The sequence below is a fragment of the Hippoglossus hippoglossus genome, chromosome 11 (genome assembly GCF_009819705.1).
Source record: "Hippoglossus hippoglossus isolate fHipHip1 chromosome 11, fHipHip1.pri, whole genome shotgun sequence".
In the NCBI taxonomy this organism is placed as follows: domain Eukaryota; kingdom Metazoa; phylum Chordata; class Actinopteri; order Pleuronectiformes; family Pleuronectidae; genus Hippoglossus; species Hippoglossus hippoglossus.
In genome coordinates this window covers 3,579,784-3,593,943 of record NC_047161.1, presented here as the reverse complement: position 1 = coordinate 3,593,943, position 14,160 = coordinate 3,579,784, and the positions used below count along the sequence as shown (strand labels likewise).

The 14,160-nt window shown below is 45.7% G+C and overlaps 1 protein-coding gene across 1 annotated transcript in view; it reads left to right on the top strand.

Annotated features, from left to right (window-relative positions):
* Positions 1-14,160, top strand: part of nfatc1 (nuclear factor of activated T cells 1) — a 37,258-nt gene that overhangs the window by 13,986 nt on the left and 9,112 nt on the right. The window contains exons 7-9 of the mRNA XM_034599670.1: positions 8,291-8,346; positions 10,660-10,792; positions 13,189-13,806. Coding sequence (XP_034455561.1) covers positions 8,291-8,346; positions 10,660-10,792; positions 13,189-13,806 — 807 coding nt within the window. The remainder of the gene's footprint in view (positions 1-8,290; positions 8,347-10,659; positions 10,793-13,188; positions 13,807-14,160) is intronic.

Sequence of the window (14,160 nt, the reverse complement as noted above, 5' to 3'; positions counted from 1 at the left end):
AAAATCTCACCTGGTCAAATTCACAAAAATGGCTAAAAATGTTATCGCAATGTTAAAGGATGTGAAATAAATTCATGGATCTGCCCCCTGATCCTGATCCACATGAAAAATAAACAAGTCTTTTCCCGACTACATCCTTCTACCAAGTTTCACGGTCGTCCTTCAAGTAGTTTTTGTGTAATCCTGCAAAATAACAAACAAACAGTTGAAAACATAACAATTTATTACTTCTTGGTTGTCAGATGTTTGATTGTAATGTAAACTTGGCCTGTGTCTGGAGGTTTTACAGAGCAAATACTTGAGGTTTTATTAAGCAATACTTTTTGTTCTGTGTGGGTGTTCACTCTGCAGAATAAGTGAGTCGAAGCAGCTCTTTAAATCAGTGCAGAGGAACAATGTAGCATAACATCTTGAATTATTAAGAATCATAAAGTTAAAGTCCTATTAGTCAAATCTAGAGGATGTAAGTGGAAATGTACGCACACATTTTCTTCCCTCTCGTAATGTGACTATTTTCTAAAGGTCTGAAACATCAACTTTATAGTAATAATCTTATGTCGAGTTAGATGTTGATGAAAGCTCCAGAACAAGCTTGTAAACGAACCTTGAATTAAGATGTCATTAGAGTTCATTATCTTATATCTATTTCATTTTATCATCTTTTTCATAAATAAATAACAGATTCAGGTTGAGATGAGGATCAGATGATTTCAGCCTCAGAGAAACACGTGATCGACTGAAACTCCGATCTGGAAGAGAAGTCGTTCTTCCATTTGTTTTGTGTCAACAAAGGAAAACGAGAAAGCCCACCGCTTCTTGGTGGTTTGCTCCGGTCTGGGTCAGTATCTGCGGTGGTTCTGGTTCCGAGCTCTGAGTCTGACGGTCTTTAGGGCCATGTGCATCTCTGGCCTGGTGTCGATGGGTGTGCTGCCTTGTTTTTGATGAGGGTTTCCCCGCGTCTGGCACCAGCATCAGATTCCTGGGCAATCCTACCATGGAAACACCCTTAAGCCAGGCTTCCACAACACTAACCCCCCCTCCCCCCCCTCCACTTTTTCACTTCCCTCCATCCTTCCACTTCTCTATCCAAGCTGCGTCTGTGCCACCAGCTCTGGGTTCATTAACTGTGAGAGCGGAGCGTTTCCCTGCGGATCGTACCTGCTCCTCTCTACAGCTGCGCTCCGTATTAATAGATCAGTAAATAGATACAGTAGAGGAGTCATTAACCTCGGGGGAGACGTGGCGTCATTGATATAAAGAAATATACAAGATGCGAAACCCCTCATTTGCATCCTCGCGTAAGAATCGGAGAATTTAATATGGTTTTACTGTTATTTCGCTCGAGCCAAAGCAGAACTCTGAGAAACGGTTTAACGACCAAACCCATAAATCCAGAGCGGTGGATTCCGTGGCCGTAAAGAGCTTCAGCGTTTAATTTTTACCAATGGACGATTTTCCTGCAAATTTTCCAATTAAGCACGCTCACAAAAAACCCTGCGGTCAGAGAACATGTGGGCACCGACACATGCAAAGAGTCCTGAGTGTTGTGTGTCGACATGTATCTGTGTGTGTGTGTGTAACCCTGTGTGTGTGTGTCTGTGTGTGTGTGTGTGTGTCAGAGTTTCCGCTGCAATTACAGACAGGATGGGTCACTCTGCCTGAAGACGCTGCCAACAAACCAGAACTTTCGTTTGTTTTGGTTTCTATTTTTTGCGTCCAATGCCCTTAATGAGGTTTCCACTCCGCTGACAAATGAGAATCTTGGGGAAACACTGGCCTGAGTGTGTGGGAGAGAAAAGAAAGGAGAGGAAGAAGCACATGTTGTTTCCCTGCGTGCACGGATTAATATTCATGTCTGTGAGTGGGTTGTTGTTGTTGCGGCCCCGTGACTCAGGCTAAAGGAAACCCCCGTTCCCCCCCCCTGTGGAGACGCTCGCTGTCACCTGCTCCTCCTTCCGAGCACGACGCCTGAAGGGCGGTGACGTCGGCTCATATCACGCCTCCGTCTCCTGCCTCCACTAGAAACACCTCGAGATAACATCAGTGCAGTTGTCGCTCCTGGTTACAGCCAATCAGTCGTGAGAGATCTCAGACATCGGCCTGTAATCTAAACCTGAGCCGGTCGCACCTTGCTTTCATTTGCCCCGGCCTGCCCAGGAGATCCAGTCTGCGATAAATCAGAGTCACTCCATTTGTGAAATGAGGCCCCCGCTGTCCTCTATTCACCTTTTTGTGGTTTACTGCTCTGGTTGTGTTCTGTTGAAAGAGTTCTTGTGATGAGATGTATCGTCTCTAAGTAGACAGGCTGCACCTCAAACAGAAACACAGAGAAACAGAGCGACGGGCAGAGACTGAACACAGAGTGGAAACTGGAAAGAGAGAAAAGCCTCAATCAAGATATCAGCTCCCTGATAAATAACATTTGTTTCATCAAGATCCGAGAACTGGAAATCTGAAAATCTCACAAAGTGATAAAAGATTCCTGGGTCCGCCCCTTTGTCCCAAAATTTGATATTATATTTCTTGGACTATATCTCATCCTTCGGTTTCGTGGAAATCTGATTATTTTGCGTAATCCTGCTGTCAGAGAAATAAATGGAGAGAAGTGAAAACAAAACCTCCCTAGCTGAGGTATCAATCAACCAATCAATCAACCAATCAATCAACCAATCAATCAATCAACCAATCAATCAATCCCCTTCCATACAAATCACATGCAATTCAAAGTACTTAGCAAGTGATTGAGAAAAATAGGATTTTAAAAATGAATTAAAAATGAGATAGAGAGACATATTTTAGACAATAACAGAAAATATAACAATAAAAGAAAGTTAAATATATATAATAATACATTACATTTTAGTGAAATAAAACAGAATAGGATCAATAATAATGATAACAAATCAATATAAATTATAAAACCTATGAAATTATGACTAAATGGGTGAGTTTTTAATGATAAAAATTAAATTATCAACAGTTCGGAGCATAACGGCCGAAAGCAACAACAACAAACAATATAAAACCTGATAAAGACTTATATTATACACACAGACCTATGTTGTTTAAACATTGAGGGTTTGTGCATAAAGTATATTTATATCATGTCATATTTCATACCACAGTATCCTGGTGTAACATGCAGCTGCTGAACTTCCTTGGCTGTTGTAAAAAGTGTATTAATGTTACATAGAATATTGTGTATACTTTATTTTGTGTAGTTTCCCTTTGTGTACTTTCTTCTGCTCTGCGATCCTGAAGGAAATCCTTGACCATGGAGAAACCCCCCCCTAATGAAAAGAGCACGTTCACATCTGGTCAGTTGTGTGTCTGTAACCGTCTGTATCACCGTCAGTGACTCAGCCGCTCCCCCCTCTCGATCCATCGAACACAAACACTGAGATTTTTGTCGACTCACTTCCTTCACTTCCTCGTCTCTGGGCCCTGATGAGCTGGAAATCCAGACTGAAACACCCACGGCCGGTTCCCTCTTAATTATTGTAGCAGCCTTTCGTGAAAGCCGACCTGAAAATTGAACTGTGGCAGGATTACGGTGGTGCGAGGCTGCCAGATGGCGTCTGGAATTACCTGTAGAAAACGACAGATAACCATCCTCATCCCTTTAAGCCCAGCAGAGACAGGAAAGTAACAGTCGAGGACACTGGGAGGGTTTTTTATTTCACATGTGTTAGCATCTAGCTTCGAGCCGTGGTTTTGTTTAGTTGCTTTTTCTTTGGTGGCGCACATGGTCAGCGGGCTTCGGTTTCGTTCATAAAACAATGACTTCCACTCGGAGCCATTCGGTGGTTTGGCTGCTTCAGACACTTCTGAGAACAATGGCTGTTTTCATAAACAAATCAATTACAGCCACATAAACAGCGGGGATTATGTTTTCATAAATTACAGTGTATGATTCATAAAAATCTCGTTCGGAGACGGGGTTCTTGATGAGCGCGCTGCACCCACGGGACTTTGTGCAGTGGCCGGCGCCTCCGTAGCTGGAGGTCAGCACAGCCAGCGATGGAATGTAACTCAGTACTTTCACTTAGTTACTGTAGTTACGTACATTTTTCATGTGTCTGTACTTTTACTTGAGTAGATTTATTTTCAAGTACTTTTCACTTTCACTCCACTGCGTTACAATGCTCACTTTGTTTTTTATATTTAATCACAGGAGGGGAACCAATCAGAGCGGGACGGGTAGCATTAGACCCCGCCCCAAACTTTCTTCGAATATTACATTTTCCACCGAGAACATAGGGATCTCCGCCATTTTGCTTTAGCGTGTCACTGCAGAGGTTAGCGTAAACTGATCGTTTGTGTTGCTGGACATTTTCGTTGGATTATACACGGAAGTTTGCGCATAACTTTTTCGTAAGATATTAAACGAGCTGTTTCATGAGAATACGTTGATGGAGAAACAGCTGAAATAGATTCAGAAGAGACACTCAACCGTAACATTGGCTTTTACTTGTATTACGTTAAGCATATTTAAAAGCAAATACTTTTACTCTTGTGGAGAAGTTAAAGGTTCAGTGTGTAGTGACATCTAGTGGTGAAGTTGCACTTTGCAGCTACTGAAAACATCACTAGGATTATTTTATCCCTTTCACCTAAATCTAACACACTGGAGCTTTAATGTGCCATTTTTACTTTTACTTGAGTACATTCTTGTCGACTTATTGGTTTTGGCATAGCGGACGTTAGTGGTTGTCAGTATCTGCCGCCATGCATCAGTCCAGAGGTCGTCTGAGCTCGCCTGAACTCCGCCCACTCCGCCCACACGACTTCCCGACTCCACGTGTTTTCTGGGCGGTAGGACGGACGGAGTTTCAGTCGGAGGACAAGGGAACTCTTTCAGCGTGCCACATCGGTCCGGGTAGAGCATGTGTTTATATTTACTGTACGTTATGAGGGCTTGGGCACACGCCACCCCGCTGTTTCACTCTGGGCACCAGAGCTTCACTCCACCCAGCCCCAATTAAGGAGCACAAGGAGCTGTTTGATTCCCTTTATAAACCCAACATGACAAATAACCGTATTGTATATTGTTTGATGCCCCTCGGCAGCCTCGGCTCTGCCCAGCTCACCACCTCTGTGTCATTGACTGCCCTGTGTTGTGTCTGTTCTGGGAAGGTAATGATTTGTGTAGAGCGCGGCTAACGAAATGTGAATCGTAAGGACTGGTGCTGGGACGCAGCCAAGGAGCTGGAGAGGGCCGCTGGGTTCTCAGGTTGTTTATCTCCGATAGCACCAGCCAGTCACAAACCATACTGAGCCCAGTGAGGTTTGGAGAGTAGCTGTAGGAGCAGCTTCTCGCCGTGTTGGTGCAGGCGTTGTGCAGATGTTGCCCCATAACGCTGGAACATTTTGTGGTTATCAATTATCCTCTACACTCTTTTCAAACAAAGGCATCCCATGAATTCAGCTTTTCAAAGCTTCGTTTTTTTCTTCTTCTTCTTCTTCTTCTTCTTCTTTCCCCGGCTCTTGAGAAGTTTCCTGGCAGTACGTGCGCCCGGGCACCGAAAAACAAATTGCTCGGGTTTAATTTTTCTATCTCTGTATTGCCGTGAAAAATGATGTGACTGTGAGTCAGGGAAAGAAAAGCACACGAGGGGGGAAACAGAGGGAGAGCGGGAGATCTGGAAAACATGTTTACCTCCTGTGGTTTGACGTCCACTGCGAAGGCTTCCCTTCTGGACCGGTTCCCAAAGAGAAGAGCGGCAGCGGGAGAGGGAGAGAGCGATGGAGACCAGAGGTTTGCATTTTATAGACATATGAACAGATATAAAGTCGGAGCTGCTGGAGTTCAATGTCGTTTGCAGACATTTCGTTTTTTAAAGAAGAAATGTTTTGGGTGAATGAACTGAACTGAATCCCAGACAGTCATGGGAAAATGTGCAGAGATGTTTTCTCCCTGAACGAGTGATTTATGTCCCTGATTCGTTCCTGGAGATTCCCCTTAGCCTGTGTATGAAGATGGACGACATGACAGCTAAAGAGTCTCCATCGCCCCCTGGTAGCTGGCTGCAGTATAGGTCATAAATCCAGCCTCCTCCATGTTAGTGGATGGGAAATGGACCAAACTAAAAAAAGTCAGCTCAAAGTAAATTTTTCTCAAGGATGTTCGTATCAAAGTGATGTTTGTTCAAGTGTTTCTGATAAGTTTGGTTTTAATTAGTTGTTTGATGCTGGTGAAACATTGTGATTGACAGCTGAGACTGACACATCATCAGGACCGCGCTAAAAATACTTTTTTCAAAATAATAATAGGTCACAAAAATGTTAGAAATGGATGTCATGCACAGTTTGAAAATGCATTTTTCGAAGGTATCTCTTCATCCTATAGATAAAACCTTGGAGATACAATCTAAAGCCTGTTTAAGTTAACCAATAACTTGTCATTATATTATAATAAAATAAGTTTCCATTGGCTGGTTGGCTATATGAGTTGCCCCTCCGATGCTTTTCATTGGTAGTTGCAGCTCCTCTCAGCCTGTTTCCCTCCCTCTGCCTCCACCTCCACTGCTTCCCTTCATGTTAAATCATCACTCTTATTAAACTTTGCATTACTCGGCCCCAAGTTGAACATTTTCTCCTTCGAAAACTCATTATTATAAATAACAGCCTGTGTTTTAATAACAGTCTGAGGCTCCGTTGGTAACTGTGCAGGCCTCAGTTGGCAGGTGGGGCCTGAAATATGAAATCCACCACATCACACTCACAAAGATGTGGCCAAGAAATAATGATATTAAGACCAGAGCCACGTCCCGATTCCACAGAATAACTCTCAGCAGGTGCAGGAGAGAAGTGACAGAACTCCGTGTAACTGAGAAAGTCTGTGAAAATAAAAAGGGTTGGAACCGACTGCTCTAGATCGTTTTACTTTGAGACCAAAAAATCTTCAAGGTTATAAAGAAAAAGACCTAAAACCTTACTGGTGCCACCTAATTATCTTTTTAATGAGACAATTATATGATTAACATTTTAAATTATTACACACCTGATCCATCTTTTCCCTTTGTTTTAATGCAGATATTGGAAAGAGGTGTCAAGGTGTCGTTTAAAAGCTCTAAACACATAAATACAACATATTTTGTTGCACTTCAGAGCAAATGAACACAACCTCACAACCTCTCAGTCTCTCCCCGTTGATTTCACACTGCACGAGATCTCTCTGTGCAGCCTGCGTGCACAGATTCATCCTGTTCCCGTCACTGAGGTGATAATCGTGATCTTACCGTTTCCTGCAGAGCTGCACCTCTGACTCAGTGTGACGAGCAGGGGAACTAAAGGGGGATCAGAACAGAGCCGGGAGACGTTAACAGGTTCCCAGTGTCTCCTCAGACATAATAGAAGCTGTCGGTGCCTGGCTGCACCTCCTCCATCTCTGCCACCTCCCTGCTCCTCCTCCTCCTCCTCAACACAAACAAGTTGCACGGAGCTGTCCCCCCCCATTCAAACCCTGCGCTTGTCAAACTGCAGACGACCTGAGCAGCACAGCACGAATCTCCGTTCATCTCCTTCAACACCATTTAGCCGCAGTCGACCTTTTTTCCTCTCAACATTGCAGCTCCAGCTCCACGTTAAGTCACTTTCACACTCATTTAACATCTTTTTAGGGCCTCGTTAATGAGTCAGGGGTCTAAAGAAAGTGCAGCAGTTTCCCTCCATGTCAAATTAATTGGTAAAAATATAGTTTCGCTCACTTCTCATCGGGCGGAGTGACAAATTAAACTCCTTTAGCAAGTGTGTGTGTGTGTTTTTATTGCCTGATGGGAAAACTTCTTATTGTGGCATGTTTGAGGAGAATCAAAGAAAACGTGGAGAAAAGGAGAAAAATACCAAAAGCGTTTAACAATCATTATATGAGCATAACAGAAAGATTCCTATGAGAGCGCGAGAAGAAAGCGGCGAGTTGTCAGTTTCCAGTCGTATTAATGAGTCCTGCAGCTGCTGGGATTCCACACAGCGATGAAGTCAAGGTTTCTCTCGGTGTCGCTCATCTCTCTGGTATTTTTTTTAAGGTTGCATCAGATTTCTGTCTGTGCTGGTTTGTCGTCCTGTTTGTCAGACTGAGGATATGAGCTCATGAGGTCAGACACTATGACGTCCGCGACACCCCCCCGGCTCCCGCAGCCGTTTTATATGTCACTGATGTAACAGATGATAGCAAACAACACTCGTTCCATTTCTTCATCTCTGCTTGGATCCAAGTAGGAGGATTATTTCATGATTTGTCATCACAAATAACCCTTTTTTTCTTTTTCTTGTCTCCTCTGTCTTTTAGACGGTCATCACCTCTGGGAGACTGAGGCCAAGATTGAGAAAGACGCCTCAAAGCCTGTAAGTGATGAGTCTGTATTTGTTGACCTGTAGAATCAGTTAAATAATCTCATTTCATACTTTTAATGATTGTTTAAAAGAACTAAATGTGTTTAAAGCGTTTAGAAAAATACTTAAAATCAATAATTTCGATAAATTTATCATGGTCTCTCACTGAGAATCAAACTGGTTGAATCCATAGAAAACCTCAGAATGAGCACACACACACACACACACACACACACACACACACACACACACACACACACACACACACACACACACACACACACACACACACACACAGCATGAAGAACACACTCAGTGAACAGACGTGTACCTGGGATATAAAGCTACGTGTTGTCTGCTCAGAGGTGAAGCGAGGTCCTTGGGGGGGACGGGGGACGAGGGACGAGGGAGAAACAGCCGTGTTGTGTTTGAGATGTGTGAAAAGTTCAACCTTCAACATGTGGGAGTTCGACGATGACTCCAGCTGTCCTGGCCTGAGAGAGAGAGAGAGAGAGAGAGAGAGAGGGAGAGAGAGAGAGAGAGAGAGAGGGGGAGGGAGGGAGGGAGAGAGAGATGGTGGGAGAGAGAGAGACAGAGAGAGACAGAGTGAGAGAGAGAGAGAGAGAGAGAGAGAGAGAGAGACAGAGGGAGGGAGAGAGAGAGGGAGAGAGAGATGGTGGGAGGTAGATAGACGAGGGGATTAGACGGTGTCTATATTTGAGGCACTGCACCTGCTCCCTGTGTCTTCTCATTGCAAAACACACACTTTCTCTCTCCGTCTCCCCCACAGACACACACACACACAGACAGTCACACACACACACACCTACACACACACACACAGGGACTGCTTGGACACATCTGTCGGCTTGAATAGACAAAGGGCCTCTCGCCCTCTCTCCCCCAGTCTGCTGGACTGGTCCCAGTTTAAACACTGACGCGGCCTCGGCCAGGTTTAACCTCCGCCGCTGCGCCGCGCCGCAGAGCGAGACCGCAGGATTCAGAATACCTCGCCGCCTCCGTCAGCCCCCCGAGAGAGAGACGCAGATCTCAGAGCAGGGGGATGATTCAGTTTCCATCGTAGGGATGATTTACAATCAGAGTCGTCATGGAAACGTAGATAAAAGGCCAGCGATGCTCCCTCAGGGTCAGTTTGTCACATTTACTTCACTCAGGTGAAAACAGCTCGACACCTTTTGTAATTTTCAAGCTGTTCACACTAACTCAACGTTCAGTGAGTTACGACACACGCGCACATAAAACCTTTGAATGATTTCACTTGGTTTTTGGATTCAAAATTGAGCTTGTTTTTCACGAACAGGTATAAGTTGACGCGTTGGAAAGACGCCACTCGAGAGCGGCGCTGCGAATGTTCCCTGTTTCACACAAACACTGAAACGCTTCCAGAGTTTCTATCAGCTAATTCTCCGAAGGACGGACGGACGGAGGAGCCTCATCTGGCTTCACTTGACTTTACGGCTGCGGTGATTTAATAAAACGTGTGTCAGCTTTCACCTGTACACGCCGGGGCCAGTGCAGACGTACGACTTCCTCCCTGGCTACCGAGCGGCACCTCCAGCCCGCTCAGACGTGTGGAGGCTGATGTGTTCACAGGCTGAGAGCGCAGGAGCGTGGTCGCTCCCGGCCTTCGTGGTCTCTGCAGACAGCAGGAAGCTCTGCTGGGGAAATAAACTATCCGGACAACCCCTGGCTTTTTAATTTATTCACATCAGCTGAGTTATTCACTGTTCAAATAACCAGGCTCGTCTATAGGCGTCGTTCATGGTCCCTGTGTGGCTCGTTCACGATTACAACCAGATTGTCAGATTTTATCCACCGGCCCCTACACACACAGACGCACACACACACACACACACACACAGACACACACACACACACACAAACACACACAACTCCAGGACTTATGGATTTGAAGAAAGTACTGATCCTGATCTTAAATCCACTTTCCCTAACCTGCACTATCTCTCTCAACCAGCCCCATCAAGCAAATACAGAAACAACACAAAACCCTCCATGTGCCGTACAGTGCGTAGAGTCGGTTGCATGAAGAATTCATAGCAGCACATGGAGTTATGTGTTAGTTTATGAAAATGCCTTTATAGAAAGTGGCTTTCTTCGTTGCCGTTCGCCTTCTTTAAACTTAAGATCTGAAACAATCACATATTCTCAGGCTGGAACATGAGACAGATCATGTTTAATTAATGTTAAATATGTACCAAGCAAGAGTCAAATAAGAAAACTTCTTTCAGTATAACAACTGTACATTTCTACATTGAAGTTTTTTGGGGGTTTGTTGTTTTGCAGAATTCGCTGCTGGTGGAAATTCCTCCGTATCGGAACCAAAGACTCTCCACTCCCGTGCACGTCAACTTCTACGTCTGCAACGGCAAAAGGAAACGAAGCCAGTATCAGCGTTTCACCTACGTTCCTGCCAACGGTAAAACTCCCCCCCCCCCCTTCCTTCTGCTCACTGTTCTGAGAGTGAATGAGACGTTACAGGGAAAAGTCTGTGAGAATACTCATGTGAAAAGAAACGAAAGATTAATTGTCTTGTCTTTGAGTTTTATGCTTTTGAAGACTGAAGCTGTTAGAATAGAAAGTCTTTATTTCCATTGTTCCAGTGAAGCAGTGCAAAGACATTAAATCTTAAATGAATTTGCTACTTCTCAAAAATAGCACAGCTTCACTTTCTAACTTTTGGATGAAGTTGCATCATCCAAACAAAACATGTTTGCTGTGACTTCACAATTGGATCCTGATGATGCTCTTGTTATCATAACCATCGGCAAACTTGTTCTTTCCAGTCCTGACATTTGATGAAGCCTCAAAACTTTTTTGGGTGAAAAAAGGAAAAATGACCCACATGACCAATGTGTCAATTTGAGGCTCATCCTCTTTCTTCTTTCCTATCTTCACCCTCGGACTTCACCTCCCTCCGGCTGCGCGCTCTGCCTTCACATCCCAGACCAATTAGAAACACTTCAGCCAGTTTGTATTCCCCTTCGTCTGGTGGTTTCTCCAGGGAGGAACAAAGCAACGCTATTATTCCTCCATTGTAAAAAACAAAACAAAAAAGAAAAACTATAAAAACGGGTTCTTTTCCGTACCTGTAGCTGCATGAAGGAGCCGGAGTGCCTGGACACTGGGGGGGGGGGGCATGGGAAAAGCGTGTTATTTGAATAGGGAACCTGTTGCCAAGCTAAATATAAACAGTGACCCACAAACTGAAATGTAAAAACCATTGCTAATTGCGCTCTGGGCTCAGAGTGAAAATCCAGTGGGTGGTTCAAAGCTGGGATTCAAGTGAACTGGCCCATCCCTGAGCGTGGGCGACGGAGTGCCCCACTGTGAAAGTGCAGCATTGTCCTCGAGACGCTCAGAGTGCGAGGGAGGGGACGGACGCGGGGACGGTCAGTCTGGACAGCGTCTCCTGAAGGGCGAGCGCCGTTCAGGCGGCGAGCCAGGCCTCGGCGAGAGAGTCAAGAAGAGTTTAAAAGCAGATCCGGAGAAAAAGCTCAATTTTTTCAATAAGAATTTCACTTTTTCCATTTTTTGAAATCACTAAATGAATCATGTAGATTTTTTTCTGTGCAGCAGCTGCAGGTGTGACCGCAGTTTGTACTAAAAACACATTTATTCTGGGACGTACAGTACACACGGCTGATTTTCACGCTCAGGAACCACAGACGCTTCTGTGGCAGACAAACATTTGCACTTCTTCTTCTTCTGCTGCTGCTGCTGCTGCTGCTGCTGCTCTCTGCGTCTGTGCATCAGCTTCCTCCAAACAGACCCGAAATAGGGGTGCGTGTGCTATTTCGGTCGTGCGGTCGGCGTAACCATCTCATCGCAGTTCCTCTTTCTGAAATTCAGTCCTCAGTCAGACACGACGCGCCCCAGTTTCACTCTCTTTAGTCTCATTAGTCTTCGTTTGGCACAACCTGCGAGACTGAAAATATCTTTTTTTTTTTTTTAGAGGGACAAAAAAAGATCCAGATAAACAACTGAGAATGTGCGTCCAATAAAGTATCAGAATAAAAATGGCAGAAGGAAAAGTGAAGTAATTTACTGCTTCAGACACATGTTTCGTATCAGGACCGAAAACAGCTTCAGCCCCGTGAAGAGCAGAAATAGATCCAGTGGAGTGATGCAGTGAAAGTCGTTGAGAGAAGCTCGGGGTCAGAGACGTGATGTCGTTCTGTAACCGGAGTGAAATGTGTTTTTTTTTTTTAATGTGAGTCTGATGTCGTGTCCCGAGCTGCGGCAGATTGATGGTCCACACTTTAAAAATACAGCGTCCAACATGTTTTCGGGCTGGAATCCGTCGGAGTGGCCAAGCTCGCAGCGACCGCCTCATCTGAACTCAGCGTTGGTCCGTGCTCGCTCAATAACCACAATCCACGTACAGCCCGGAGCCACCATTTTGTGTCTTTCAGCTGAATCTTTCCATTTTTTCTCCCTTTGTCTCAGTGGCTAAGCAGTAATTTATTTGAAATTACCGAGCCCTGCTGTGTATGAGGCTGACAAACATATTTCAAATCACACGTTCAGTGGATATTAGCACCAGAGCGAGGTCCAAAGAAAACAAACCTTTTATTATAGGAGCTGCTGGATGTTTCTGCTGCTGATGACTCATCCCTTTTTCCTCTTTTTTTTTGAGTTTGGTGAATATTTGCAGGAGGGTGGGAGAGTTGGGCCCAGACACAGAGGCTCATTGATGAAAGTGTTTGTTTGGCAGCGGGTCTCTTAGCCACAAACCCACTCGCTCTCTCACTCGCAGGACTATGTGTTTACTCATTTAGCTTTTCCTTCTGGTTTCCCCTCCTCTTCCCCCAGTTCCAACAATAAAGACGGAGCCGCACGACGACTATGACGCCCCTCTGGTGTGCACCCAGCACGGCTCCACTGTGTCCCTGCACCCGAAGCCTTACTTCCCCCCACAGGTCATGACCCCCATGATGACCTCTGACCTCCGGTCGTGTGTCGTTGGCGGTGCTTACCCCGTCAGCCAGGAGAGACTGGCGGCCAAACCTGCCTCGCTGCCCTCCTCTTCCTCCCCGAGCACCAGCCCCAAACTGCACGACCTGTCGCCGTCACACTTCTCCAAGTGCCTCCCTGCCGGCCCCCAGGGGCCCCAGTCCCCGATCCCCCACGTCTCCATCATCCAGGAGACCCCCGGGCGCTACCAGCTGCCCAGCCTCTACCCGCCGAGCAGCTCCTCCTCCTCCTCCCCGACCTCGCAGCCCTCCACTCCGACCGACGGCCCCTTCTCTCCGACCCACTGCATGACACCAGCCCAGCCGGTCAGCGGCAGCACCAGCCCGGACGCCCAGCAGCCCCCCAAGGCGCCGGAGAGAGGGCGCGCCTCGCTGCAGGAGGACGGCAGCTCCCCGCCGCTGGCCGTCAGCATCAAGCAAGAACCACAGGAGCTGGACCAGATGTACCTCGATGATGGTGAGTGGAGCCCCGTCCAGAACCTTGATTAACTTAACAAAGAGGGTTTCATTGCCCATAATGCATGTGCAGGTGCTGATAGTGTTTTTTCATATGAAAATATCGTATGACTCTCCGATCACTTTGCCAAGAGCTGAAACATTTGACCTTCAAAACTCCGTGTGCAGCTTTTTGTTTTGGCTCAAATCTCCTCGTGTTTTAAAGGAATAGTTTTGCTTTCTTGTGGAGAGAACATGAGAACAACGTCCATATCCGCTCGATAAATACACTCTCCTGTCTTTATTAGCTCCGAGGCCAAGGAGGTTATGTTTTCATCTGGTAGTTGGCAGGATCACACGCAAACTACTGGACAGA